Raw genomic sequence first — 27,319 nt, forward strand, 5'->3', positions numbered from 1 at the left:
TGAGACCCTATTTTTTTTTTTCAAACTTGTTTTCTTCCATCCTTCCCTGTATCATAGAATCCCAGAATGGTTTGGCTTGGAAGGGACTCTAAAGATGATCACATTCCACCCCCTGCTATGGGCAGAGACACCTTCCACTAGCCCAGGTTGCTCCAAGCCCTGTCCAACCTGGCCTTGGACACTTCCAGGGATGGGGCAGCCACAGCTTCTCTGGGCAACCTGTGCCAGGGCCTCCCCACCCTCCCAGGGAAGAATTTCTTCCTGATATCCAATCTAAACCTACTCTCTGTCAGTTTAAAGCCATTCCCCCTTGTCCTGTCCCTCCAGGCCCTTTTAAATAGTCCCTCTCCATCCTTCCTTAGGCTCCCTTCAGGCACTGGAAGAGCACAATTAGGTCACCCCACAGCTTCTCTTCTCCAGGCTGATCAATCCCAGTTCTCTCAGCCTTTCCTCCCAGCAGAGCTGCTCCATCCCTCTGATCATCTTGGTGCCTCCTCTGAACACTCTCCTACAGGTCCTTCCTGTGCTGGGGCTCCCAGAGACACTGGATGCTGTATCTCTGCCTTCCAAGCACCACCTCTTTGCTATTGATCCCCAAATACTTCTCCTCATGTTGCTTAGCCTTAGAAAGAAAGGTCTCAGCTTGGCTTTTGCCTGAACTCCCAGGAAATGTTCATGAATGGAAGTCCTCTGGCTTTTCAGGCTTAGCTCTTGCTGAGTTGAGGTTTAAAGCAATTTATTTCAAAGCCAAAAGTGAACACAAATGAGGGGAAAGAACTAGGGGAGGAAAAGAAGAAAGATCTTCTTATTCCCAGATGAGCACTAGGATGTCTGAACTGCAAGCCTAAAACTGACTGTTCTTCCAGAGTCTGCAGCAAATACTCCTGTGTGTTCATGAGCTCAGCCAGGGAGGATGCTCTGATTGCTGCTTGCTGAACTCAGCTGGAACAGGGAGGTGAACACACAGCCTCTGGTTTTGCTCCTGAGCCACTGATCAACCACATCCTGCTGAGCCCCCAGACAGCTGAGATGGAGGTCACACTGTGGTGGGAGCCAGATGTGAGCAGGAGGCCACCAAACATCCCCACTCCGAGGTGCTGTGAGGCAGATTGCTCTGCTCTGGGAGGAAGGTGCAGATTGCTCTGCTCTGGGAGGAAGGTGCAGATTGCTCTGCTCTGGGAGGAAGGTTTGTTTGCTGGTTGTTTCTGATGGCCCTGGCACAATCCTGGCCAGGTGACTGGGCCAAAGGAGCTGGACCTTGGGTGTAAAAACAGAGCTTTGTAAGGGAGAGGAGGAGGTCTGCTGGTTTAGCAGATGTAATAGTCACTCTGACCAAGCTGTTTCATTACAATTCCCCCACGTGGGCACTGTTTTTCAGGGGGGCATTGTTGTTTTGGAGTGAAACCCACTTCTTTTGTGGGTGCCCAAGGGGCCATCAGAAAGCAGCAGGATGGCAAAGCTGGATGGTGAAAATGCCATCAAGGCATAGCAGGAACAACAGAAGCTGCTGTCCTAGGACACTGCTCTGGCTGGCCCACGCCTGGCTCAGGGTTATTTGTGGCCACTGTGTCCCAGCAGCAGAGCTATCACACCACCAGCTTGTTGGTCCATGTCAGACTTTGGGCTAAGCCTGCACCCCTTTCCTGCTTGGACTTTCTTGGCAGTGAGATAAGGATGAAGACCTGCCAGGCAGAGGAAGGATAGGGCACAACTGCAGCACCAGCAACACTCACTGAGGCTTTGGGAACATCCCTTTGCCACCCTGGGCCTCCACTCTGCTGTAAAATGGGGGTGACCTGAGCTCTTCCCAACCTCTCTGTGTTTGCTAAATACTCTGTCAGACAACAGAAGTGGAGGAAATTCTTTGGATTAATGTGTAGGACTGGAGGGGGCCTGGCAAAGTTTAATCTGCTCATGTTTGCAAAGGACTCTGAGAGCGGGTGGGGATTTGCCAAGTGTTTGCTAACATTAATGGTTAATTATTATGGATGCTGGCAGCCCACAGACACAGCCAGCATCGTTCTCCAGACCTGGAATGGAGTTGTTACACACATAAGATGGGAAGAGACAGCTTCTCCCTCTGTTTTGTCCTGTTCTCCCAGCCAAAGCCCCTATCCAAAATCAGGCAGCAGTGGCACTTCTCTGTCTCATCACAACAACTAGTTACGAATCCAGGGCATTTGGCAGAGGGAGAAACAGCCATTTCCATGTCTGGGCTCACTCCTGTCTGCTGGTGCTCTCTTTGTCTGACTGAACAGGATGGGAATCGTGGTCCAAAATGAGATGTGTCAGGAATGGGGCAGCAGGTGGGTGCCAGGCCGTGCTGAGGAGCAGGGACAGATCCAGAGCTGGCTGGAGAAGGGCACCGAGCACAACCCAGGCCCAGGTTTGCTGTTCCTGCTGCTCAGGCTGGGTCAGTGAGCACCTGGAGCACCTGAAGGTACCACACTGAGGGAACACAGGAGCTGGCACAGCAGATCACATGTGGGTTTGGGGGTCTCCAAACTCCAAACTCCAAGCTGCATCCTGCACTGAGTGCCCGGGAGAACCCACACCGTGATGGAGAGGGCGAGAGAGCAGCCAGAGGAGCGAGCCAGCCCCGAGTGTGTGGGATTTGATTTGCCAGACATAATTTGATGGCCGGTGCCACTGCAGCGGTACCTGAGGAAGCTGCCTTTATCTAATAGCAGCCATCCAGAAAATGAAATCAACTGGATAAAAGACTCAGGGTCCATTTGGTCCTATGAACATGGCCAGCAATTGGCAAATTACGAAAACCCAATAGATCTTGAGACGACACCGGCACTGATTTATTTTTGGTCTCTACGTTCGGATGAACAGCCTCAATTTCTGAAGTTTGAAAGCTGCATTGTCCCAATCTTTTGGCCACAGGTAATATTTTATAATTATGACTGTGGAGTAACGTTTGCTCTAAAAAGTAGCTTCAAGGTGCATTAGTCTGGGATAATTGACAGAGGCTGAAGAAGTGATTTGGGAAGCGCTTGTGCGGAACCAAAGATCTTAGTGAACAGTTACCTTAAATTAATGGTGTGGGGAGAAACAGCTTGGAGTTGATCAGCTGGCAGGGGTGCTAAATGAAGTCAGGCTCTAAAGTTATTAGCAAAATATCTATGAGACAGCTCTGCTATGGATTTATACGCCAGCTTGAGTCTTATGGGGCCAAATGTGCGATGTGCTCTGAGCCCACAGGACTTCCCTGCTTGGGAGAGGGCAGGGAGTGCTCAGTACCTGTCAGGATTAGGCTCAGGTTAGGCCAGCGTGGCTGACAGGGCTCACACCTTTAACTCCCTTCCTAATCCCCAGATGGAGTGAAAGGTCGTCTCCCAACACTTAGTAAATCTCCAATTTTATTTCTCATTATTAAATCATGGAATTGGCCATAAATGTTTAAATTAAGTGAAAGGAAGGGAGATTTGTGAGAAAATTGAAGTCTCTTGGAGGGGTTGAAGAATAATCTCCGGGGATGAAGAAAGTTGTGGTTACCAGACCCAAAAGCGAAAGGATCAAAAAGCTGCAAAAAAAGAGTAGAAAATTGCCTGGTTTAAATCCTCTCCCTCCCCCTAAAGTCCCTGGTGTTTTAAATATAGGGAAAAGTGTTCTGATAAGCAGCAGAGTCTCCCAGATGCTCCTTCCTCTGCTTCTGCCACTCTCTCTGTGTGTGAACCAGGGAAATTCGGTGCCCTCGGTGCATCCCTGTCCCAAAGTGTGACAGTGACACTCCAGCCCTAGGTACAGCGAGACCTTTTGAACATTATTAGTGTGGGCTGGGAATTAATTGAGTTTAGATGCCTCACTCTGACTGGAATGAAGCCTGCTTTTATTTTTTTTTTTTATTAGCATAATCAGTAATTAACTGTTTGATTTTTCGCAGACTCTGTTGGATTCTCCATCTCAGGTAATTTTTCAGGAGTACGTGCTTGGGTTTTTTTAGCCTTCTGACCAAATGACAGTGAAATTAGGGGAGTCTGTGGCTCTTATTCTGGATGTAACACTGGTTCCCTTCTGGCCTCAGGATGTGCAATCCCATGAACCCACTCAGACTCCTGTGACAGTGGGTGACATTAATTAGTGGTGAATTAGAAACACGAGTAATGAGGGAAGGATTGTGACTGGAATTTTTTTTTTTTTTGGATATTGAGGTTCTTTTTCTTGCTGAGGTTAATCAGGTCCAGCTCTGAAAGCATGAAAATAACTTGGATTGGGAGGCTCTGTCACATAAGATGGAAAAGTCAGTGAAGTAGCTCCAGTGTTAGAGTCTCACTGTTGGTATCCCCTGCACAACCAGACAGGGAGAAAGCAAGAAAAAAAAGAGGTGATTCCAGTTCCCATGGCCTCTTTAACCCCGGGGAGGTGGCTGTGGGAAAAAGGGGAGCCTGCCAGGGAGGGGCCAAGGGTGGTAAAAGCTTGGGCAAGAGGATACTTGTGTGCCAGGGAGGAGGAGACTGAGCCCCAGCAAACTTATTTCACTTGAACAATGAGGCAGCCAACGTGATAAGCACATTGAATCTGGGTTAGTTTGGGCCTGAATTCAAACTGGTCCCTAGAGGTGGAAGACTATATTGTGTTAACAATTCCCTGACCTGTCCAGCTCTGTTGAAATGGGCTCTGAAGTCGGCCAGGCACTTTCTCACACTTGCAGCACTGACCCAGTGGAGGTTTTCACAGACATCTGTTCTATCCAGTTTGATCTGTAACTATAGAAAGCAGCCCCTGAAATGTGTTTCAAATCCAAGTGTGGCCTGTGGTGCCAGTTACCAGCTCAGGTATGCTCTGTCTGCCTTCTAGCAACCAAACAGCACAGGTGAGCTGTGCAAAAACCATGAGGATTTTTAGGAAAAGAGTGTGGCCTCTGAATGCAATGGAATTCTTTATCTCACTGAAACAGATATGAGAAGTAGGGGAGGAAGGAAAACCAAATGGAGACAAAGCTCTCCCCAGAATGTATTAAAAGAACCAAATGAGCCATTCAGAGCATGTGGGTGAAGGTTTTTAAAGGAGTGTTAGCAAGGCAATGTTCATCTGTGCTGGTCTGCACAGGAGCGAAATAAACCCAATATTGAGTCAACAGGGTAAAAAGAAAGAACACCAAAGTGGTTTTCCCTGTGTTAAAGGGCAAACAGGTCCATGTACATGAAAGCCATGCATGTATTTCAGGGCTGGCAGCTTGGGCTGCTGCTGTGGGGAGGACAGGGTGACACACAACAGAACTGCAAGGAAATGGTCCATGGGATTGGGACCATGTCACCTGCAGACCCTGAGCCCTTCCACGCAGAGAGTTATTGGTAAAATTTGAACCGGCACATACAGGATGTGAATCTGTCATAATTCTGCATCAGGCAAGGTTAGGAAGTCAGTCAGACTTTCTCCAACAGTGTCCTGAAGACACATGCCCCATGCTTTATTTAAAAAGCTGCTGTACACCAATTCCAAGGAGAAGCAGGGAATAGGAGACAGAGGAGCTGAATTTTGGGAGTGGCAATAGATTGGGGCACAACTGATTAGCTTACATTCTATGATTAAGCCTAATACAGCTTTTAAATTTGCAGCTGGGGCTGCTGTGGTGATGTGCTGATGGCTCCAGCTCTGGCAACGATCTCCCCAAGGCTTGCTTTGCCTCTTGGGAGGGATATTTTCTGCTGAGAGATCCTTAGTCCAACTCTGGGGCTCCCAGAATTGCCTCCTTGGCTTAGCATGAGTTGTCTGTCTCCTGTGGGTGCAAAGCCATGATGTGAGTCCAAGGTGAGGCGGGAAATACGTGGCAGAGCAGGAGTTAAACCAGTCCCTCACCCCCCTGGGCTGCTGCTGAACACTTTTTCTTGTCCTCTGCCTGGGTAGCACCCACAATGCTGCCATTGTGCTCTGCTGCTGTGCAGCCCTGGGGGTGTGCAGGTAACAGGATAGAGCTGTCCTGATGATGTTACAGCCTGGGCAGAGGCTGTGGATGCCCTGCAGCCATTCAGCCATGGCTAATGCAGCTCTCCTCAAACTCCCCTGCCTCTGGCAGGGAGGATGGGGAATGAGCCTGCTTCAGGCAGTGTCTCATTCCCACCATGTAATCCTGGGGAGGATGGAGGTGGGGAATCAGGTAGGCTCATTGCTTCATGATTTGTCACCCAGGCCAGGTTGGACAGGGCTTGGAGCAACCTGGTCTGGTAGAAGGTGTCCCTGCCCATGGCAGGGGGTGGAACTGGATCTTTAAGGTCCCTTACAACCCAAACCAGTCTGGGATTCTATGATTCTGTCCTACCTTTTCAGGTCATGACCAGCCACTGCAGAAAAGACAGTGAGTAAACAGGAGAGAAATGGGTGAACTGGCTGAGAATGGCACTGCCAGCAAAGGGGTGTAGCTGCTGGACAAGCTGTTGACATTATACATCAGCCTTTACTGGTCAGAAGGATGCTCCAGCTCCTCAACTATTTTTTAAAATTTTATTATTTTATTTTTAATTGTTTTATTTACTTATATTTATTTAATTTATTTTTATTGCATTTATTTATTTTAAAATAATTTTATGTAATTTTAAATAATTTTCCTTGTTTCCCTCCGCTGGACCTGCTCCAGTGTTGCCTAAAATGAGAGAAAAATTCTCTGGACAGTTTATTAAGAACAGATCTTTAATTAAGGCCTTAAGGTGCATAAAACATATTTAAGCAGAAGCGCACAGAATAGCTGTTATAATTTTATAATACTGGCTAATTATCATACCTAACATCATGGCCCCAAAACTGTCCATCCCCCAGACCACCCTCAGGCCTTTCCCTGGGCACACCTCCCTAAACTGGGCTGGTGGTCCCATTTGACATTTGGGATACAAATCTCTCTCCCTCTCCTCTAGTTTAGTCTAAAATTGTATCTAACAGTGTGTGTGATGTTCTCTGTACAAATCGGATGTTTTTGCTGAAATCATTCCTTGAAAAGGACGCTAAGCAGAACCTCAAGAATATGGCACAAGGGGCGGTGAGTTGTGAAGCGTTAAAAGCTGTGTTAAAATTCTAAATAATAAGATTTAGGGATCTTAAGGACCTCAAGGCATCCCCAGGAGCTCCTTGTTGTCCTGAGGAGCCCAGAAACGGGCGCACAAGGGGCGGTGAGTTGTGAAGCGTTAAAAGCTGCATTAAAATTCTATATAATAAGATTTAAGGACCTCAAGGCATCCCCAGGAGCTCCTTGTTGTCCTGAGGAGCCCAGCTGTGCCTCACAGAGCCGAGCAGAGGGCGGGATTACCCCCTTTGCCCCGCTCGGCCGCGTTTATCCCGGGGAAACCCCCACTTTGGGGACACCGGTGACGTCACGAGCGTCGCCGTTTCCGCGGCAACCGGGGTGGCGCGATCACGTGACCGCGCGCGGCGTCACGTGATGTTTTGCAGCTGCTTCCGGGTCGATGCGGGACGAGGCGGCCGGGCCTGGGTGAGGGGGACGGGGGGGACAGGGGGGGACAAGGAGGGGACAGGGGGGCGACAGGGACACCCCGGCACACCCTGGCACACCCCGGCAGCGCGGCGGGGCCGGCGGGGCGCGAGGGCGGCGGGGCCGCGGCCACCCGGGGCTGTGAGGGGCCTGTGTGAGGGGAGCGGGGGCGGGCGGGGGGAGCCCGGGGAAGGCCCACGGGCTGTCCGGGGGCACTGGGCGCTCTTCCCGCCCAGCAGCACGGGCAGGGACCACCCCGGCTCGCCCCGGGTGGGATTTACGGCAGCCCCGCCGTGGGAATTGCTGGGTCGGTGGCACGGTGTCACTTCGGGGCAGGAGCGTGGCACGGGGTCAGCCGGGTGTCCCTGGGGCGGTTTCGGTCCTGCTGCCGGTGCCGGCTGCTCCCAGCAGTGTGGGCACACAGCCGTGCTGGACTTCGTGGAGCGGCTTGCCCTGGTGGTCACTTTGCCTGCACCAATATTATCCCTGCTAAATCCTGATAGGCTTTCCCTGCCCACGGCGTGGGGGTTGGAATTAGAGCATCTCCAAGGTCCCCTTGCAACCCATCCCCTTCTGGGACTCTTTGGTTCTGTGATTCACTTTTCTGTCTCTTGAGATCACATCAAAAATAATTCCCCTGAATCATGTCTCGGGAGAAGGACCTTCCAGCTCCTTCCAGGCTGATGTTTGTGCTGTTCCTTATGCTTTGTTTTTCCTGTGTACAAACATGTCAGGATGTGTTTGGTGTGTGACTACTCAGGATCTGGCCCGCAGGCCTTCGAGTGGCTCTGGAATTTTATTAGCATGTCATTAGTGGTGCCATTCTCCTCCAGGGTCTCTTGTTCTCCTCACACAGCATGGGGATGGAAGTGTTTTTTGTGTTTTTCTAGTGTTCTCTTTCCACCAGCTGCAGCAGCACCCTGGTTTTCCCTGGAATCTTGAGGCAGGGTCATGCTCCTGTTTGCAGACAATTCCCAGTGCTGCCTCCAGCTGTGGGGTCCCAGCACAGGAAGGACATGGAATGAGTCCAGAGGAGGCACCAAGATGATCAGAGGGATGGAGCAGCTCTGCTGGGAGGAAAGGCTGGGAGAGTTGGGATTGTTCAGCCTGGAAAAGAGAAGGCTTTGAATTGACCTTTCTGTGGCCTTCCAGGACCTGAAGGAGCTACAAGAAAGATGGAGAGAGACTATTGATAAGGGCAGGACAAGGGGGAATGGCTTCAAACTGATAGAGAGTGTAGGTTTAGGTGGGATATTAGGAAGTTCTTCCCTGCGAGGGTGGTGTGGCCCTGGCACAGGTTGCCCAGAGAAGCTGTGGCTGCCCCTGGATCCCTGGAAGTGTCCAAGGCCAGGTTGGACGTGTCTTCCACCTTGTGGAAGGTGTCCCTGCCCATGGCAGGGGGTTGGAATGAGATGATCTTTCAGGTCCCAAACCATCCCAGCATTCTGTGTTGTTTGCCACTCCAGCAGAGCATTTAAATAGACCAACAGAGGCTGTTTGCTGACATCTTCCAGAGGCCCAGTGCATCGTTTGCAATCTGTGCTGTCCTTTAGAAACCCCAGAGTTATTTTAGGATGTGGATTGTTCCTCATGCTGTCAGCAGGGAAACACTCAGGGACGTGCACCTTGCAGGTCACCCCGTGCCCTTGTGTTGACAACATTCCCTTGAATCCTGTCAGCCTTGCTTAGCTGCTCCTTGCTCTGGAATAATTGTAGGGATTCAGGGAAGCCACGTGCATGACATGATTACAGTGACTGTGAAGCCCCACGGGAGGGAAGTGGAAAAGGTGACTGACACTCCTTGACATTTCTGTCATCTAACAAAGGCACTGGTGTGCAAAACTGGAGCTTGGGAAGGAAAATGTTGATGATTCAAAGCTGTTGAATGTGAATGTCGTTAGTTTTTTTCCTCAGCTCTGGATTGCTTTCCCACTGCAGCTGAAAACACCAGTTTTTGCCTCTAGTTAAGGGGAGTTTCTCATGTGGAATTTTCAGCTGATGGTTGCTCAGCAAAGAGGAATGGAGTTGACAGAAAAGCCATGTGAAGGACAGGAAGCTTTCTGCACAGGGGACTTCCAGCATTTCCAGACCAGGAGGTCTGAATGTGTGTTTGGAAAGCACTGCCTGTCCATGGGATGGGACTGAGCTCCCAAACCACTCTGCTTTCAGCCTAAAGCCTTGGCTGTCAATGCACATTGTTCTTGTACCAAGTAGAATATTTTAGCCTAAAATTAAATGCCTTGTTCCTAACAGGGATTTCTTTTTTTCATTCTAGATAGACTAGTGACATGAATTGAGTTGGAGATATGAATCAACCCAGTTGTTGAGGGCTAAAAATAGTGTGGGTTGTTTTTTTTTTTAAAAGGAAGACCAATCCTTTCAGCTCCTATTTGTGACATATAAACTTTATATATAAATTAAAAATTATAACAGGCTTCAGTCGTTTTGCTGCTTGTTCTACTGAAGTCCTTTGTAATAGGTGTGTTCCTTTGTAATAGGTGTGTTTTAGATAGTCTGGTCATGGAGAAGTAAAGTAGAGCTTGTTAAACAGGTGATTCTCAGCAAAGGGGAGCTGAAATCACTTTTTTTTCAGGTTTTTATGTCTAGATTTTGTGCTACAAGACCTCTGGAAACCCAGGAACAACGAGATTCTCTTTCTTGGTGCATGTATCAAGCTCTACTCCTTTATTACAAAACCACAAAATGCCAAGTTCAGAGAGGAAAGTAGGACAGAGAATTTTAGTCTCACCTGGGTCTAACACCAGCCATCGAGGGATCCTTGTGCCAAATACTCTCCCAGCTGCCACTTGGTATCTTTCTAGGCAGGTCAGCAGCCTGTGATGTGCCAAGTCCTTCTTCCTGTGCTGTTCTGTGTCGTGCCTAGATAGGGAGGGCACAGTTATCTTCCAGATGCATTAGGCAGCTGCAGAATGGAATTGGCAAAACTCGCCTTTTGGTCTGGCCAGACGATGTGCTGGGGAGTGTTTGGTGACACAGCAGAAAAGGGGACTTGGTAAACATTTGTTTGAGCAATCTCTTACTCACAAACAGCTGTTTGCTCCTTCCCCTCCTCGCTGCCCTGGCAGTGTGTTTGAGGGGAGCTCTGGATTCCTCACAGTCCTCCTGGGAGATGCAGAAGTGGCCTTTGGCAGCCTGGGGCATGTTGGAGCTGTCCTGTAAGAGCATGTGGGGTAAGGAGGGCTTGTGATGGTGTGTTTGTGCAGCTTGGGCCCTCTGGTTTTGGTTTCTTTTCAGGTAATGCTTTACTTTAATCTGGAGTTTGAATTTGACTTGTTAGGCTAATCTGTGCTTCAGAAATAAAACCTGTCACCCATGTGGCTGCTTTCTCTCCTTTATTTTCAGGCACCACTGCTAGAGGTGATAGTTGCTGACTGTTTATATGCTCTGTTTTTCTCTGCACTAACCAGAAGTCCAAGAAGGGAGCATGGACCAGCCCAGTGGAAGGAGTTTCATGCAAGTTCTCTGTGAGAAATACAGCCCTGAAAACTTCCCGTATCGCCGTGGACCCGGCATGGGGGTGCACGTCCCAGCAACTCCACAGGGCTCACCCATGAAAGGTAGGCTCCTGATCCTTCTGAGCATCTGGGGGGAATCAAAGGAAAGGGGAATCACCCTGAATTGCCAAAACAAGCACCATCACAATATGTTATAATGTGTACTATAATATGTTTCTTAGCAATGAGCTGAGAGGTGGCAAAGTTGATGCAGTGACTGAACTGGTTGCTGTGAAAAACAAGTGAGTTTCTCTACAGCATAAAAGAACCAGAATTGTAGAATAGAACAGAATCATGGAGTGGTTTGGGTTGGAAGGGACCTTAAAGATCCTCAGGTTCCAAGCCTGTCATTGAAGATGGACCTAAGGCCCTGTGCAGTCTGAGTTTTGAGGGTTCAACAGTCCCCAGAGCTTATTTTATTCAAGCTAGTGATCCTGCTTTATTACTGGCTGCAGCAACAGGTATTTTGGCAGAGGTGGCTTGACAAATACATAACACATGACCTAAATTTGAGGTTGGTGCACGTGCCAGTGGTGCCATGCAGTGCCACCAGCTTAGGTTTGATGCCTGCAGGGACAGAAGCCCAAGGTACACAGGAGGGGACATATTTCAAGCACAGTGAAGAGTCACTGAATCTCCAGCCAGGCTGCTTTTGTGACAAGAGACTCAGATGGATTTGAAGTGTACTTGGTCTTCTCAAGGCACCAAATGCTTTCTGACCTAGTGCAGAAATCCCCTCTCCTGTGCTTCTGACCTTGTTGCCTCAAGGGAGTTTAGCCACATGTGTGTCTGAAGCTCTGTGCTGCTTGTGGATGTCCTTGAGCCTCCCTGACTGCAGAATGTGTGTCACTGTGTCCTTTAAACTAGATCCATTTGACACTCTTTAGTCTTCCCTCACGCTCTGATGTTAGAATTTGGTTCTTGGATTATACAGAGGGGTCTGAGATTCACATTCATCCCATCAGAGCTGCCCTGTCTTTGTGTCACCTCTTGCCCATCGTGACCTGTATGAGTTGACCAAACATCCATCAGGTCAATTTGTGTCACAACCAGCCCCAAAGGGGAAAATAACCACAGAAATCAGCTGGGTGAAGTTTCCAATAACTGAGTTTGACAGAGGAGAGAAAAGAACCTGAGTTCAGTTGAGGATAAAACACACTGTGTGTCACTCAGAAAGAACACAAATAGAAAATTGGCCTGATGGAATATTCAGTCAGTGCCCTCTCTCCAGGTAAATGAGCACCTGCTCACCTGAGCTGTTTGGGTGCTGAAAAGAGGACACATCTTAAAATGTGACTGAGACATGACTTACAAGTACGTCATGACTAATTCCCAAGGTGCAACACAATCCTTTAAAAAGCCAAACACTAATGAGCCAGAAAACTTGGAAACTCAGATCACTCCAGATAATTGTCTGCTCCTAGAATCCTTTCTAGTTTTGTAGCTGTCAGGTGTTAAGGAGAGAGATAAAAAGGGCCACCTATTTAGGAAAAAGCTGGTTGTTAAATTTTAATAGCTCTTGATACTCTGGAGAGGTGGGAAAGCCATGTTGTATGTGAAGGAGTGTAAGAACTCAAGGCTTGCCTTGCCTTGAGATGGATTCCTTGAGTTGAAATGGTTTCCTGTTACAAATCCACAGCTTTCTGTCATGTTTTGGCTTTAGCACATGGAGCTGTGATTGAGGTCCTTGGTTGTAGAATAGCTTTGAGAACATTTACCTGCCTGAGAAGGCATTAGAGCAAAACTGAAGCAGAAATGTAAAAGCAGAGTAGAGACCTGAGCTTTTCCAGCATGTAGGAGTGCTGAACCCTCTACATTGAACTTGGAAGGGAAAGCTTAGAGAAGAAATGCTTAAACACATCCTTGCTGTTACTAAGGGCAAGAGGATAAGGGATAAGGGAGTCTGGCAGTGCAGCAAATGCTCCACCTAGTCCTGTGTCCTATCTGCTGCAGCAGATGCCTGGGGAAGAGCTCAAGTTCTGGCAAGAACTGATATGAGACACACCATAAATGACAAAGGACTGGCCTGTGGACAGAAATACATGCAGTAACTGCAGAGCACTGATACTGAGTGGCACTGCATGTGTAGAATCAAAAAGACTTTGTGATGATGCCAGTTGTCATAAAACCCACGTTTACCCCGAGCTCCTTAAATCTGTGTCAATTTGGGAACGACCGGCGGGTGTTTTTTGCTTTTGGAGGTTCTGTAACTCAAATTCAGTGCTGACCAGGGGGCAGCTTCTCTTTTCCCCTTGTCCCAGACCGCCTGAACCTGCCGAGTGTGCTGGTGCTGAACAGCTGTGGCATCACCTGTGCCGGGGATGAGAACGAGATCGCCGCCTTCTGCGCCCACGTCTTCGAGCTCGACCTCTCTGACAACAAACTGGAAGACTGGCACGAGGTAAAACGGTGGCATCTGCACCTTTCTGAAGCCTGTTACAGGGGCTGCAAACACTTTACATTTATGGAAGCACTTTGTTCGTTTAAAGGGGAGAGAGTTGCATTTTTAGTGGCTGCTTTCTCATCTTTGAAGCTGATTTTTATTTACCTCGACAGCAACCGAGCGATGAATGGGGTGAAATTAATCCAGTTTGGCACTTTACTCCATTTACTTTGAGCTTACAGTCCTGGCCTGTGGGTGAAAGATATACATTTTTATGTTATTTTATTGTGCAAAGCACTGGAACTGGTGTTTCTAACATCAAGAGGTTAATGGGCAGTGCAGTTTTTAACAGAGTAAGAACTGAGGGGGTCCAAGGAATGGCAGTTGATTCCCGGCTTTGCCACTGATTTTGTGATGGTGGGCAAGGTATTTATTCTCTCTCCACCTTAGTTTCCTTATCTGCAAGACAGATTTAGTAACATTTACCACAAAGGGTATTTCTGAAGCCTCATTAATTAATTCCAAATGCTGCTGTAAAATCCTTCAAAGCACTTGGGTGAAATAAGCTCGATAAATGCAATGTAATGTGAGTAAAACAATCTCAGTCTGCTCAAGTGTCATTAAGTTCCTCACTGGATTATGCTCTCCTTTTATGTTAGTGTTTATTGGTGGAAATAGGTGGAAAAAAATGGGATGCCTTGTGGGTTTTTTGTATCAGACTCCTGTTGGTGTTTGCAGAATTGTCCCAGCTCATTGGGCTGACCTCACATCTGGTCAGCAGCTGGGAGAGCTGCACACACACTGGTCACTCATGAGCTCCATGTCTTGCACCCTGCTCTGTGTTCAGCCTCTTTAGGCTGCCCTAGAACTGAAAACCTTCTGTGAACACTGACCCTTTCCTCTGAGACAGGTTTATGTTTTCATAGCCCATCCACAACTGATAAATAGCTCCCTTAAAAACTGCCCATGGTGGCGATTCCAGATCCCTGGGTGGCCTGTTCCCGTGCTTAGCTAATAACCTCCTGGTCTAAACTGAGTCATTTCAGCCTCCTGTGCTGCAGTTTAAGCCAATTACTCCCTGCCCTGCTCTCAGCAGGCACAGAGGAGCATCCATTGCTGTTTCCTTATACCCTGAAGAAGAGCTTTCGTGTCTCCTTTTATTATTTTAGCATAACACTGGAAAAAAACGGTTTTTTCTATTCTTCATCATAGGCCAGTTTTGATAAATCCTGTGTTTTTGTTGATGTCACCCAGTTTGTCTGCTTAATTCCTGAGGTGCAGCACCTAAAACATGACATCACCCAGGATGAGGTGTGAAGTGAGGCAGGGTCATTACCTCATGTTTGCCACACTTGAATTCAATCTCTGCATGAGGCAACTGGGCCCAGTTAGTGACCTGTGTGTGTCCTGGTCTGCCCCATCTCCCCCCATCCCAATTGTTTTGTGGAGCAGAGCTCTCCAGACAGGTGTTCTCTGACTCATAATTATTTTCTGGATTAATGTCTTTTTCCCTGAATGTCAGTTCTTTGACTGTCCCTGAACTGAACTTCCATCTCAGGGGTTTTAGCTGGCTTTGTTTTGGCCTCTGGTCTTGTAGCAGCCTTTCCCACCTGTGGGATCACCCACAGATTAAAAAAGCCCAGCATTCAATTATGGTGGTCATATAATAAGTTTAATTTTCTGTCTGCTGGCTTTGCACTGAGCTCTTCTCTCAGAGTGCTGTCCCAGGCACTGCAAATCCCCAGTTTGCCAGTGCAGCTGGTGTGTGAATGGTGGTGGAAGCTGCTTCCCACCGAGGCAAAGAGGGAAATGAGGTTGATTGAGGTGTTCTTTATGGATTGATTGAGCTCTGGGGAGCAGTGGAAGGCTGAGCAAGTGGCCATTGTTGGCCACAAACTCGAGAGATGTGCCAAGATGATGCCTCCCTGCTGAGAGAGGCCTGGCCTGCTGGCTCCTGGAATGTGCTGCTGCTCCAGCTTGGGGTTGAGGTGGATTTTATGACCTCTCCCAAGGGACTGACCATCTCTTATCAAGCTGCTCAGGGAGTGTAATGAAACGAACTGTTGAGGCAAATGAGCAATTAACCAATCCATCTAGATCAGGAATAGCTGGAGTATGAATTACAGGTAGATATCCAGAAGCCCTGTGTTTTCCCCCATATCACTCCTTTTCCCCCATATCACTCCTTCCCCCATATCACTCCCCCATATCACAAGGTGATCCCCTTTTAGGAGGTGGGATATTATTGCCTGAGCTCTGATTACTGCCTGACACACATTGCTTTCTTTTTCTCTCTTTTTTTTTTGTGTTTTGTTTTCCCTCCCCATTAGGTCAGTAAAATTGTGTCCAACGTTCCCCACTTGGAGTTTCTAAACTTGAGTTCCAACCCTCTCAGTTTGTCCGTTCTAGAGAGAAGTTGCGCTGGGTCCTTCGCTGGCGTTCGCAAACTTGTGCTCAACAACAGCAAAGCTTCCTGGGAAACAGTGCACACCATCCTGCAGGAATTACCTGAGTAAGCCTGGGAAGCTGGGTGTAGAAAAAGGGCTGTTTGCTGCAAGCAGGTCAAGGCTGGGTTGTTGAACTTCGTGGTAAGGGATGAGGACATCGTTGATTAAAAAAACAAAGAGATTTTTCTTTTTTCTTTGGGAGTTTGGGAACTGCCCAGGGGAATGCTTTACATTGTATTAAAAGCTGAACTTGTGTGGCACTGCAAAGCCTGGAGCTTCTCCTCCCAATCTAAATACCAGAGATGGATGGATAATCACCCCAAAAATGTGGGAGGTGACCCCTTGTCCTGTGAGTCACTGCACAGTGAGTGGTGCAGTGCATACCTGCACCAGGGATTGAGTGGGATGTACCCATTTGTCAAGTAATAGTTCATCCTGCTTTTCTGTGCTAAAGTGTTGATTTCTGTGGTTTGGCCACGGGCCACCTTGGCATTCTACTCCCATGGATGTCCTCGTTGGCTTCACTTTGATGACAGATTTGTATGGCTTTATAAGCAGAGCTGATGACACCAGAATATCCTGCGTGGCCAACCTCCACTTCCCTGGGACTGGGAGAGCCAGTTTAGGTGTCTGAAAACTTTAGTTGTCTGAAACTCTGTTCTTTCTTTAATGGGAATCTTTGGCTGAACCAGTGATGTGGGGGGAAAAATCATGATCAGTGTTGTATCAAAACACCATTTTAAATTAAGTGGTGAGCACTGGGAGCAGGTACCAATCACTTCTGGAGTTCATTGGTGGCTTGTTGGGCACAAATGTGGAAGATAACCCCAAGCAATGTGTTAAAAATTTAATCCTGGGAGGCCAGGGAAACACTTAGATGTTTTTTTTTTAATCTCTGGAGAAGGTTTATAGATGGGAACAGAGGTGTAGTGGAAACATTCCACGTGGAGCTCTCAAAAGCTGCAAATCACTTTGGGAAGTTACGTTAAAATCACATAAAATTGAAATACCATTTCTCAAGGTGTGTTGAGGTGCTGACATGATCCTTCTGCCCCTGTGCAGCTTGGAGGAGCTCTTCCTGTGCCTTAACGACTACGAAACAGTGTCTTGTTCTCCTGTTTGCTGCCAGTCTCTCAAACTGCTCCACATAACTGACAATAATCTTCAAGACTGGACTGAAATTCGAAAATTGGGAATTATGTTTCCATCCCTGGACACACTTATTCTGGCTAACAACAACCTCACCACCATCGAAGAGTCAGAAGATTCCCTGGCAAGGCTGTTCCCCAACCTGAGATCCATCAACTTGCACAAATCAGGTGAGAGCCCTGGAGCAGGATGGGATTTATTCTCAGGAGGAATGACTGGTTGATCAGAGCTCCCCTCCCGTGTAGGTGACAACAAGCCCGTCTCTGTGGGCTTTGCCTGCTGCTTTGGGTAGTCATCATTATCAAAGATGAGGCAGAGTAGTGTGGACCAGCAGTTACTCAAAATGAGCTGGCAAAGGTTTTTTTTATGTGAGTAGTTTCCCTCTGTTTCACATCCCTGCCTCAGGTGCTCCTGGCTGGAGAAGGATAAATAAATGTCTGGCAGTGGAGAGGATGAAAGAATCCTGTTTTTCTTTTGTTCCCTGTTTTATCTCGGGTAAAATGAGGGTCTGTGCAGGTGTGCAGCACATATCAAGCTGCCTGTCACCAGAAGCTGTCTGTCACCTGTGCTCAGTCATTAGGAGCTCGCCATAAGCTATGCTTGAAGCTGCTTTTACACTTCAGCCCCAGAGAATTTTCAGCTCCAGACAGAGAATGAGCATTTGGAATATTGGGAAGAGCGCCCTGTGCTCAGAGAGAAAGAGCTGCAGGGCTGTGATGTGTTTATGAGATGACACATGCAGCACAAGTCCATCTGCAGGAGTACCTGATGCATCATCAGCTTTTGTTCTTTACAGCTTTATATGCTGTGCAAGTGCTGGTTGAGTGTCAGGCAGGTAGAAGGTGCTTTATTAACATGCTTTACAATGTAAGCATCAAGGATTGCCTCTAATAAAGGCTTAAAGCTAACTAGAGGAGGAAAAGCCTGTTAGGCTGGATTTGAAAGCACTGTCTCACTGAGGAACAAGTGCCTCTGTGGTAAGTAGTTTTGCAGTTTTGATGCCAGGTATTTAAGAACTCTGGGTTCTGTAATGCATTTTGATGTTTTGGGAGCTGGAAGTCAAGTAGAAATCCCAAGGAGCGTGTTAAACTTCTTGGGGTTTTTAGACAAAGCTGCTGCACTGCAAAATTGTGTCATGTGTAGACTCTGCAACGAGTTGTGTTGATCTCTCAGGGCTTTACTGGTGCTCAATCCTCAGGTTTTTTTATTTACTCTCCCTGCTTGCTTTGTTATCCCAAATACCAGGTCTGGAGGGGGCTGAAATCAAGTTAAAGCCTTTTTCATTTAATGCCTGGATGGCTTCTGGGACTGTTTTATTGTTGGGTTGTGAGCAGAAACAGGACTCAAGGTAGTCATGTGTGCAAGGTAAAGCCACTTGATGGCTGTTTAGTGTTGCCTGGAATGACAAACCCTGATGAATTTAATCCTGTAAAGACAGCATCCCATTATAAACACAGGCATCATAACTGATGCTGGTCAGTCCTCAGCAGCAAGGCCAAACACTGAGTGATCCATATCCATGAAAAACTAAGCCATGGAGATCATCCTTCTAGGCTTGGAAAACAGCACAAGAGAATTTCAGCTACTCTGTCTTGTAAGCAAAAAAATTGAGGGTTTTTTTTTCAGCACTTCATGAGCGAAAGGAAGAGCAGTGACACTCACCTGTCACATGTGTTCTGATTGTCTTGGATACACAATGTTTTGTCGGTGTTTGTTTACACAAGTCTTTCCTTCTGAGCAGGTCTGCACTGCTGGGAAGACATTGACAAGTTAAATTCTTTTCCCAAGCTCGAGGAAGTGAAGCTGCTGGGAATTCCTTTGCTGCAGTCCTACACCACCGAGGAGCGCAGGAAGCTGCTAATAGCCAGGTCTGTTCCTTCTTTGTTCTGCTCAGCAGGAGCTTGAGGTGACAGTCAACGGGTGGGAGCAGGTAATTGTGGGAAAAGGAGTAGGAGAGGGGGTTCTGTGTGAATTCAGAAAGATTTGGAGCTTGGTTTTGTTGTGTGGGGAAAGACGGAGGAGTGGGAATGTTGTCTGACTTCTCTGCTTCTCGGAGGAGTTTTTGGGTCTCAAACACGCCTGTGCACGTGATGTGGTGAAATGAAAGTGCTTAATCTTGAATGTGCTTGGAGAAAGAGCATGAAACTTGGTGTCTTGCTTGCAGGTTGCCATCCATCATCAAGCTCAACGGGAGCATCGTTGCCGATGGGGAGCGAGAGGACTCGGAGCGATTCTTCATCCGATATTACATGGAGTTCCCGGAGGAGGAGGTGCCATTCAGGTGTGAATTCTTTGCTGTGCGGTGGAGAGCAGGGGCAGGAGGGTGGGGAGGCTAAAGGAGAGGTCACTGAACAGGTGATGTTACGTGGAAATCCTGCTAACTGTTCCATCCTTCCTCCTGCCTTGGAATCCTCTGTTTTAGCTGAAGTCGTTATTTTAGGCTGTTGTCTGAGGACCTGTAGGATCACTCCCGAGTCAAATTCGGTCGTAAATCCTCTGTGTCAAGTGCCAATTAACAACCTGACTGTTCAGTTCATGATCTTCATTGTTTCCTGGCCCCTCTGATGGCTCCCTTCATAATCCACCTGTGTTTGGGAGTGCCCCAAAGCCTGGGCAGATCTCTGGTGCCAGGCCAGGGCATCTAATCCTCTTGACCATCTGGTGTGTGGAATGTGACTGGCAACAGGAAGCTGTCCCCTCATTTTCAGGCCTGCAAATCACAAGCCTGATGGGTTTTCTTTGCCAGAAAAGTACATCCAATGACCCGTTCATCTTGGTTAAACTAATGAACTTGAACTCTGTGCCAGCATCTGCTTACTGCTCCTAATGGGCTGAGGAAGGATCATGGACCATCAGGCCACTGCCTTTCTGTACCTTTTGCCCTAGAACCCTCATGTGCTTTTTGACAGCAGAGCTTTAAAGCCCTTTTTTTACAGAAAAGGGGTAGGACAAGACTCTGTGTGTGACTCTGAGGGGACAGACAAAGGTGGGGACACACTGAAGGTCAAAGGTAGGGCCTGGAATGGATGACAAAGGTGCAAATGGAATCTGGTCAGTGTTTACATTGGCTGGTCAGTGTTTTCCCCAGCTTAATTCTTAGGTAAAATGTCTCTTGTTTTCCTAAAGCACTGAGTCTGTGACCTGCTGGTACAGTAAGGGCATGGGAAGGCTGGGATAGGGCATGAGGGCAGGGTGGTTTTTATGAATCCTGATAGGTTCAGTGATTATAACATTTGTTAAAGGCATGCTGGGGTCAGTTCAGAGGCAAAGGGCACTCGTGTAGTCAGGGAGACAAGACAGCTGGTGATCCCTCTTGTGCCTTTTCCTGAGGGCAAGTCCTGGCTTGTAATTTTAGAAGCCCTTGAAGCGTAAAAATGGGAAGAAATATTGGAAGTGATAGAAGCAGAGTCAGAGAATGCAGGGGAGAGGGAGGGGAGGCAGAGGCTGTGAGCTCATGGTGATGCTCCCAAAATGGATTATTTTCCATAACATTTTATTTCTAAGAAAGCTGTTTCCTGTCTCTGGACATGGACTTAGGGAACAGGCTGTGTGCACCCACATAGTTACACATTCCCACACCACTGGGGTCACTTTCAAGGTGGGATCTCATGTAAGACATCACTAATGTCTCACCCATCCAAGAAAACCAGGCTGATTTTCACCAACCTGCTAGGAAGATTACCTCCCCCTCTGGTTTCTTAACCTTTAAACACTCTTACTGCCTTTTTTGTGGTCAATGGCCTCTTTGTCTGAATCCCTTCATCTGTGCAGCGTTTCCAAGAGACTCCTGCAGCTACTAAAGAGGATTGTTTTTTTCTGGAGGGGTTGTGTGCCACTACAGGCTATTTTCTAGTGAGGCTGCAGATGGCTGAGTGTCCCCAGTGCTGAGGGCTGGGTTTCAGTTCCTGGGCCCTTGGCAGCAGCCCTTGTAGGAAGGGAAACCTGGCATTCTTTGGGATTCTGTGTCTGTTTGTTGCTAAAGCTTCCCCTTCCTTGCTCCCAAATCTGGTGTGGTCTCTCCAAAGGTGGTTTGTAATTAGAATCTAATCAGGACGCACATGTTGTTGCTGGGGGTACAGCATCTGCATTGCAGTGCTGCCTGGAGCAGAGGGAGGACACGCTGGAGCACGGAAAATTTCCCAGTGGGAGCAGCCCCCCTGGAGACTGCCAAGGTGCAGCGTGAGATAAGCTCTGCCAGGAGAACCCCCCCTGCTTGCACTCGTGTCTTCCCAGGCTGCAGCTGGAAGGGATCAGGGAGGGAGGGGAATGGAAAGCACAATTTATCTCTCTGGATGCCGTGGGTTAGAGGGAGCACTGAGTGTACAATCCAATATTGGCTGTCTCCTGGAGTGACGTCGCCGCGTCTCTGGGTTTTTAATGACTCCTCTGCTTGTCTGGGCCACTGTTTATCTGCAGAGTATCAGAGGCACTTTTAGCCAGGCTCAGTCCTTCAGCATCCTCTGCTCTGGCAGCCAGTGTCTGCAAGGGTGATTAGAAGAGTCTCCAGGGTGCCTATTATCGGGGTACAAAAGAACCTTATAAGCAGTGTGCCTTTATCCTTATTGATCCGAGGGAAGCCAGTCACTCAGACTCCCGACGTTCTTTGCAGCTCACGTACAAGGGGCAGACTGCAGAGCTGCTTCTGCCTTCCCTCAACACAAGAAAATTTAAGACAGCGTTGCCTGACCCTCCATGTGTTAACAGCACGTATTTGGGTCATCTTAGCCCACTGATGGTGCTTCTCTCTCTCAGCTTGCTCGAAATTTGCCCCCCTCTTTATCCTCTCCCCACCATCAGCCCAGTTCACTGCAGTTGCCCTCAGTGCACCAGTCAGGACAGTAATTCCAGTTGGCACATAAGAAAGTGTTGCTGGTCTGCAGCAGCAGAGATGGTGATAGTTAAAGGGATGTCCCAGAGTGGTCCAAGGGCTTGGAGCAGCAAGGAGTTGGTTCCTCTCTCCCTCTTTCCCTGCTGACAAATCCTTCTAGACCTGGAGGAAACTGTGCTGCAGAGAAACCCTCCCTGTCGATGACACATTGGTTGGCACTTGCTGTAACTGCAGGTGGGTCAAATATGGGGAGTGTGTTGTCTCCTCTCAGCACTAATGGCTTTTCCAAACAAACAGTCCTGATCCTATCAGCAGGTGGCTGTGAGAGCAGGGCACCAGGCTGCCTTTGGACGCTGTGCCCTGGGGAAGGCTCGGTTTGTCCGTGAGACTGGGGAAATCCTAGTGCGTTGTGGCCCTTACCTCATTTCCCAGCAGACAGAGGGGCTGCTGTTCTCCAGGAACATTCCTGCCTCCAGCAGGACTCCCTGGGGTCTCCCAGCCTGCCAGGTCCCATCATTGCTCGGCAGGGGCCGTGACACGGCACCGATCGCATTCAGCTCGCGCTGGGAGCGGGAACAAAAAGCGCTTTCTGTGCTGGGCAGAGCGGAGGGGCTCTGAAATGTTACCTTTCCTCAGCAGCTCTGCCTTTGTCATTTCAGTCCCATTGTGTTTTGTGCTGCCATTCTGCCCCTTTCCCAGCCAGGCAGGGAGATGCAGCCTTGCCTGATGGGAGCGATACCCGGTGAGGGTGAGACAGACTTTCCATTGCCAGGAATGGCTCCCTGGGATGGACCTTGGGAAGAGAACTTGGCTCCAAGGAGAAAGTGACAGCGGGGTGTGTGGCTCTGCTGGTAAAATTCCCATCTTGTTTTAGAGTAGGTGTGAAGGATCAGTTGGCAAGAAGTCCCCTGTTTTGTTGTCACCTTCCAAACCATGCAGCGGCTCACCTTGATTTGGTGATCTTGATGATTGTAACATTTGGGATGTAGCTGCCCCTTTGGAAAACAGCAGGGATGTCTGACAATCAGCTAGACCATGAAGCCACAGACAATGGGAATCTAAACTGAGGGCTGTGTCCTCTGTGTGAGCACTGGCTTGGTTCTGGCACTCTTTAGTGAAGTGTTTGCACTGGAGCAGGAGTTGTAGAGTTGTGAGTGTGTTGCCCTCTCTTTCCTCCAAATATCTTTTCAGCATCTTGCCTGAGAAACAGTGCTCTGTGAAGTGTCCTGCTGGCAGGGGACAAAACAGGGCTCATACCACCCAAATTTATTCCTAGGGAATGTCTCTCCAGGTCCTCAAACTTGAATGAGGGTCAGTGTGATCTCATGTGAGGAACATTCAGACTTGTGAAATGTGCATTGTGAAACTGCACCCTAATTGTGGCATTGTTGAATTTTCCAGGTATCACGAGCTGGTCACCAAGTATGGGAAGCTGGAGCCCTTGGCAGTGGTGGATCTTCGGCCTCAGAGCAGCGTGAAGGTGGAGGTTCACTTCCAGGATAAGGTGGAGGAGATGTCCATCCGCCTCGATCAGACTGTGGCAGAGCTGAAGAAGCACTTAAAAACTGTGGTGCAGCTGTCCACGAGCAACATGCTGCTCTTCTACTTGGACCAGGAGACTCCCTTTGGTCCCGAGGAGATGAAGTACAGCTCCCGAGCGCTGCATTCCTACGGCATCCGGGATGGGGATAAAATCTACGTGGAGCCCAGAATGAAATAACCTCTCCTGACCACACACATGCCCCCCCACACCCACACACATGCATTAAGGAGTTTTTGCAAGGTTTTTGTTTCGGTTGGTTGGTTGAGGTTTGGTTGTGTTTCTGTAGCAGGTGATTTCTTAGCCCGGAGGAGGTGCCCTGACGTGAGAACCAACGCCCACCATCCACTGCAGGTGACCTTGAGGTGACAGTTGACTTCAGGACGTGTGTTTCAGTGTGGGCAATACCTTGATGTTTCCTTTGATGCTCCGGTATACTCGTGATTTGGCGTGAATGGTCAGTTGTTCAAGCTAAGGAATGCCAGGGTCCATAAGGGAGCCAACAGCTCGGTGCAGAATTTGACCTGTTGTTTTCTTTTCCTACGTTTTTGGTGTTTTGCTCCACCAGAGTTCCCTTTGGCCTCGCTACCCGACTGTGGCTCGAGCTTGCTGAAGTATTTCCTTGCAGCTTGGTGCTGTCTCAACCTTTTGTTGTGCTCGAGTTCACAGACAAGATCTCCAACAGTATTTATTCCGCTTGATTCAGAGCTCAGGTACTTAGTGCATCCACTTCACTCCGCTGGTTTGGTTTCTAGGAGTGCAAAAATGGGGGAAAGAAAGAGAATTTAGCAGAAAGAAACTTTCTTTTCAAAACACACGCCCTGTATCCACGTTGATTTGGGGGAAAACCAGGAAGTTTTGGTGGCTGTTCCCGTCTCACACTGTGTCTGCAGCCTGTAGCACTGGCAGGCTGAGGACAACGGGACCCTTGGGTGTGTTGCAAAGTGAATTTTGGAGTGTGGTGGGATGGGTGTTGCGTTGGAAGGGCTTTTAGAGTAACAGGTCAGCGAGGGGTTGAAGAGCTTCCCCCACTGACCATGGTCCATCCTGATGCTGAAGAGATCCTCCATGCACTTAACCTTGGCCAGCTGGTACTGAACGTGGAATGGCTAAAATTCCTCTCCAGGGAGGAGAGGAAGAGTGAAGTTGAAGTTTGTGTTTGTTGCTGTTGCACCAGAATTCAAACCTTAGCACTTTCCCCGGGGCCCCTGGCTGGGGGTCCCTGCTTAGGGTCTGAGCCAGGACAATGTGTCGGCTCGGACCAGTTCCTACAAGTTGAGTAACGAAGCAACCAGACTCATGTTTGTTGTTCAGCAGGTTTTCACTCCCTATTGGCTTCCCCCACCTTGTGCTGCTGCTTAAGTTAGCCCCTGTTTTCTGCTGCAGAGCAGATTCTCTTTCCTGTTCAGTGAAATCCTCCTTCCTTTCTATCTCTTGTTTCCCTTCCCCATGTCTTCCCTTGTTCCTCTGCTCCTTGACAAGTTGAAGACTTTTCAGATTTCCTAGTTACAAGCAGCTGCATAAAAGTTTTTGAAGCTGTGCAGTGAGGGCTCTAGTTACACATGAACTCCTGACCTTAATTTTGAAATGCTCCCTTGTCCCCACGTGCACTTTCTTTCCCATGATGCTTCTGTCCACATCACCAAGCTCCTTTGATATTCCTGGAGTTGTGTATTTCTCTTCATATTTCACCTAGAAAGTGGGGTGGGATAGGATGGGGAGGGGGTGAAATGTTATCTCATAGTCTTCAGGTTCAAGATGTGGGGATAGTTCAGAGGGGGGAGTAGTTCCTCATCCAAAGTAAGCATTAAAAATGGGAGGATTTAAGACAAATTAATAATTTGTGCCTCACCCCCCTGCCAAAAATACCAATTTCTTGGCCCCGTTGAGATGAGCAATAGGAAAGGGAGCAAGACTTTCCACAGGTAGCATAGAGACCACAGCATGTACCTGCAGAGCTGTGGGACCTGTAAAACTAAACAGCAGGGAGGTAGTGGCAGTGTAACATAAAATGATGCTTTTATAAGCTAGAGCTTTACTGAAGATGTATTTTCCGTTTTGGGCAGTGAAAGTAATTTGCTGCCTTATAGCAGAACTCTTAAGCCAACACTTTGTGTATGATATATATATATACATACGTGCGAATAGGAGAAGTTGTGGTTAATAAGATATTTTGTTATAAAGCAAAGTTTTATGAAGATATGGTTGTTTAATATTAGAAGCCTATTTCAGCCCTTGACCTCCAGTGTAAGTAGGTTGTCCCTGAGTCGCTGCAGTGTCCGAGGTAAGCGACCAAGAGGGATGCAAAAGTGTCTCTGACCTAATTCTGTAGAGCAGTAATTGCCTCTGTGGGTGTATTTATGGCATTGTACCTGCTATTAATGAGATGCTGTAACTCTTGACCAACTTTCTGAGCACAATTAAGTGTCTGGGTTTCAGAGAAGGGAATAAACAAAGACCATTAAAGAGCTGAATGGGATGATAAAGAAGACCCAAGGATGTGCTTTTAAGTTTGTTTGCCCACTAAAAGTTGACCTGTCCCTGGAGGGAATGGTGCTGTCACTGCACCAGCTCAGGACTGTCAGTAAATCCTGGTTTTATTTGTGGCAGACCTGATGGGAACTGGGAGATGGGAAAGAACAGCTATTGACATACAAGTGGGGATTTGGTGCTGACACCCAACCCAGCTCCCCTGGTCGGGCAGGCCAGAAGTCACAATATCAACATCACCACTTGCCACTTCTCCAGGGCAGGGTTTTTAATGGATGATGTTCTCAAGGCATTCACCTTGTGTGCAGCTTGTGGGGTGGAAACTAAAAATCTTGGCTGTCTTCCCGAGGAGAAGGAGTCACATCCAAAACCCAGAGACAGTTTATGTGTCCAGATGATCGGCTTTGGAAAGCAGGACCAAAAGGCACACAACTGATGGGGGAAAACACCCCAGATCCCTTTCCTTTTGTAATACCTGTTGGGAAAGGGTCTTGTGCATGTGCCGTGTTAGTACTTAACAGGGACCATGTCTTGGGGAGAGAGGAGAGTGCTCTGAGTGGGAGAAGAGATTTGGGATCCTGAGAATGTCGTAGGGTCCTGATGTGGCAGGAGGTTTGATTTAAACTGATGCGGTGTCAGGAGGGGCTGTGCCCAGGTGAAAACATCCTTGGCTCTGCCACATTCCTTGGAGAAAACAAAATAGATTTGCAAGCTTCCCTAGCTTTTGTGTCCTTCTATCAGAGGGCTACTTTTGTCAAGAGCTGTTTTGCTGTTCCTGCTAGTTCAGGCATTAAAGTCTGCCCCGGGCAGTCTGCGCAGCGGGCAAACACCTGGCTCACCGGGAATTAGGTGACAGCTACATACCAAAGTGTCACACGGCTCCGTGTGCTGAGATTGGATGCTGTGCTCTTGTGTTTTTGGATAACGTTGCTGTTGACTATCCGTGTTTTGACCAGATGTTTCGGGAGGATCGCTTAAGGGGCGATGTTATGAATATTCATGGCGTGCTGACTGCCCTCTGCTCCCCGGCTGGGGTTTGTAACACCGTTTTTTGGGAGCTGCACACATCCTAGTGGCAGGTGAGAGTGTGGCCCAGGGTGGCCCGGAGGAGCTGCCTCTGGGGAGGGCCTCCTTGGGTCTGGAATCTCTGGCACTGGCTCTGCCTCCTCGGTTGCTGCTTTCGCTTGTAAATGAGATTCTGTAGGTTCTGTTCGTGTGCAGATTTGAAAATGCAAACGAGGTGCTGGAAGCAGTCCAGAGGCTAAAATACGTATTCCTGGCAGCTGGGCCTCCCTCGTTTGGATGTGGCACTTCTGTAGGCGGCAGAGAGACGCCTTCCCCAGAGCAGCGTTCGAGGGGCTTCAACCATCTCGGGCCTTTGCCTCTGTGATTGCTTTCCTGCAGTTACTGGAAATTTCAAATATAGTTTAAACATGAAGATCTGTTCTTGCTCCCTGTTAATGTTGCATCCATGTGTAATTTCAAAGAAAAAGAACTGTGAGTCCATCTCGTTTTTTATTCTGGTTTCTCTCACGGGG

At 48.3% G+C, this 27,319-nt stretch overlaps 2 protein-coding genes across 4 annotated transcripts in view; both read left to right on the plus strand.

The window, feature by feature from the left end:
* Positions 1 to 7,332: 7,332 nt before the first annotated feature.
* TBCEL (tubulin folding cofactor E like) lies at positions 7,333 to 27,287 on the plus strand. 3 transcript variants are annotated; one of them, XM_027699524.1, is made up of 9 exons: positions 7,408 to 7,429; positions 10,481 to 10,620; positions 10,858 to 11,007; positions 13,206 to 13,345; positions 15,658 to 15,839; positions 16,837 to 17,093; positions 18,665 to 18,791; positions 19,088 to 19,204; positions 23,153 to 23,471. In XM_027699524.1, the coding sequence occupies exons 2-9, from the start codon at positions 10,560 to 10,562 to the stop codon at positions 23,469 to 23,471; spliced, it is 1,353 nt and encodes a 450-aa protein (XP_027555325.1). In that variant the 5' UTR covers positions 7,408 to 7,429; positions 10,481 to 10,559. The 3 variants fall into 3 exon arrangements, with proteins under 3 accessions (XP_027555326.1, XP_027555325.1, XP_027555324.1); XM_027699525.1 differs by lacking the exon at positions 10,481 to 10,620 and having other exon boundaries at positions 7,333 to 7,429; XM_027699523.1 differs by lacking the exon at positions 7,408 to 7,429 and having other exon boundaries at positions 10,491 to 10,620; positions 23,153 to 27,287.
* TECTA (tectorin alpha) overlaps positions 17,975 to 27,319 on the plus strand; it is a 34,958-nt gene continuing 25,613 nt past the window's right edge. Inside the window, exon 1 of the mRNA XM_027699518.1 lies at positions 17,975 to 17,986. The gene's annotated coding sequence lies outside the window, so the exon portion shown is untranslated. The remainder of the gene's footprint in view (positions 17,987 to 27,319) is intronic.

The sequence above is a fragment of the Neopelma chrysocephalum genome, unplaced genomic scaffold (genome assembly GCF_003984885.1).
Source record: "Neopelma chrysocephalum unplaced genomic scaffold, ASM398488v2 Primary Assembly neopelma1_138, whole genome shotgun sequence".
Lineage (NCBI taxonomy): Eukaryota > Metazoa > Chordata > Aves > Passeriformes > Pipridae > Neopelma > Neopelma chrysocephalum.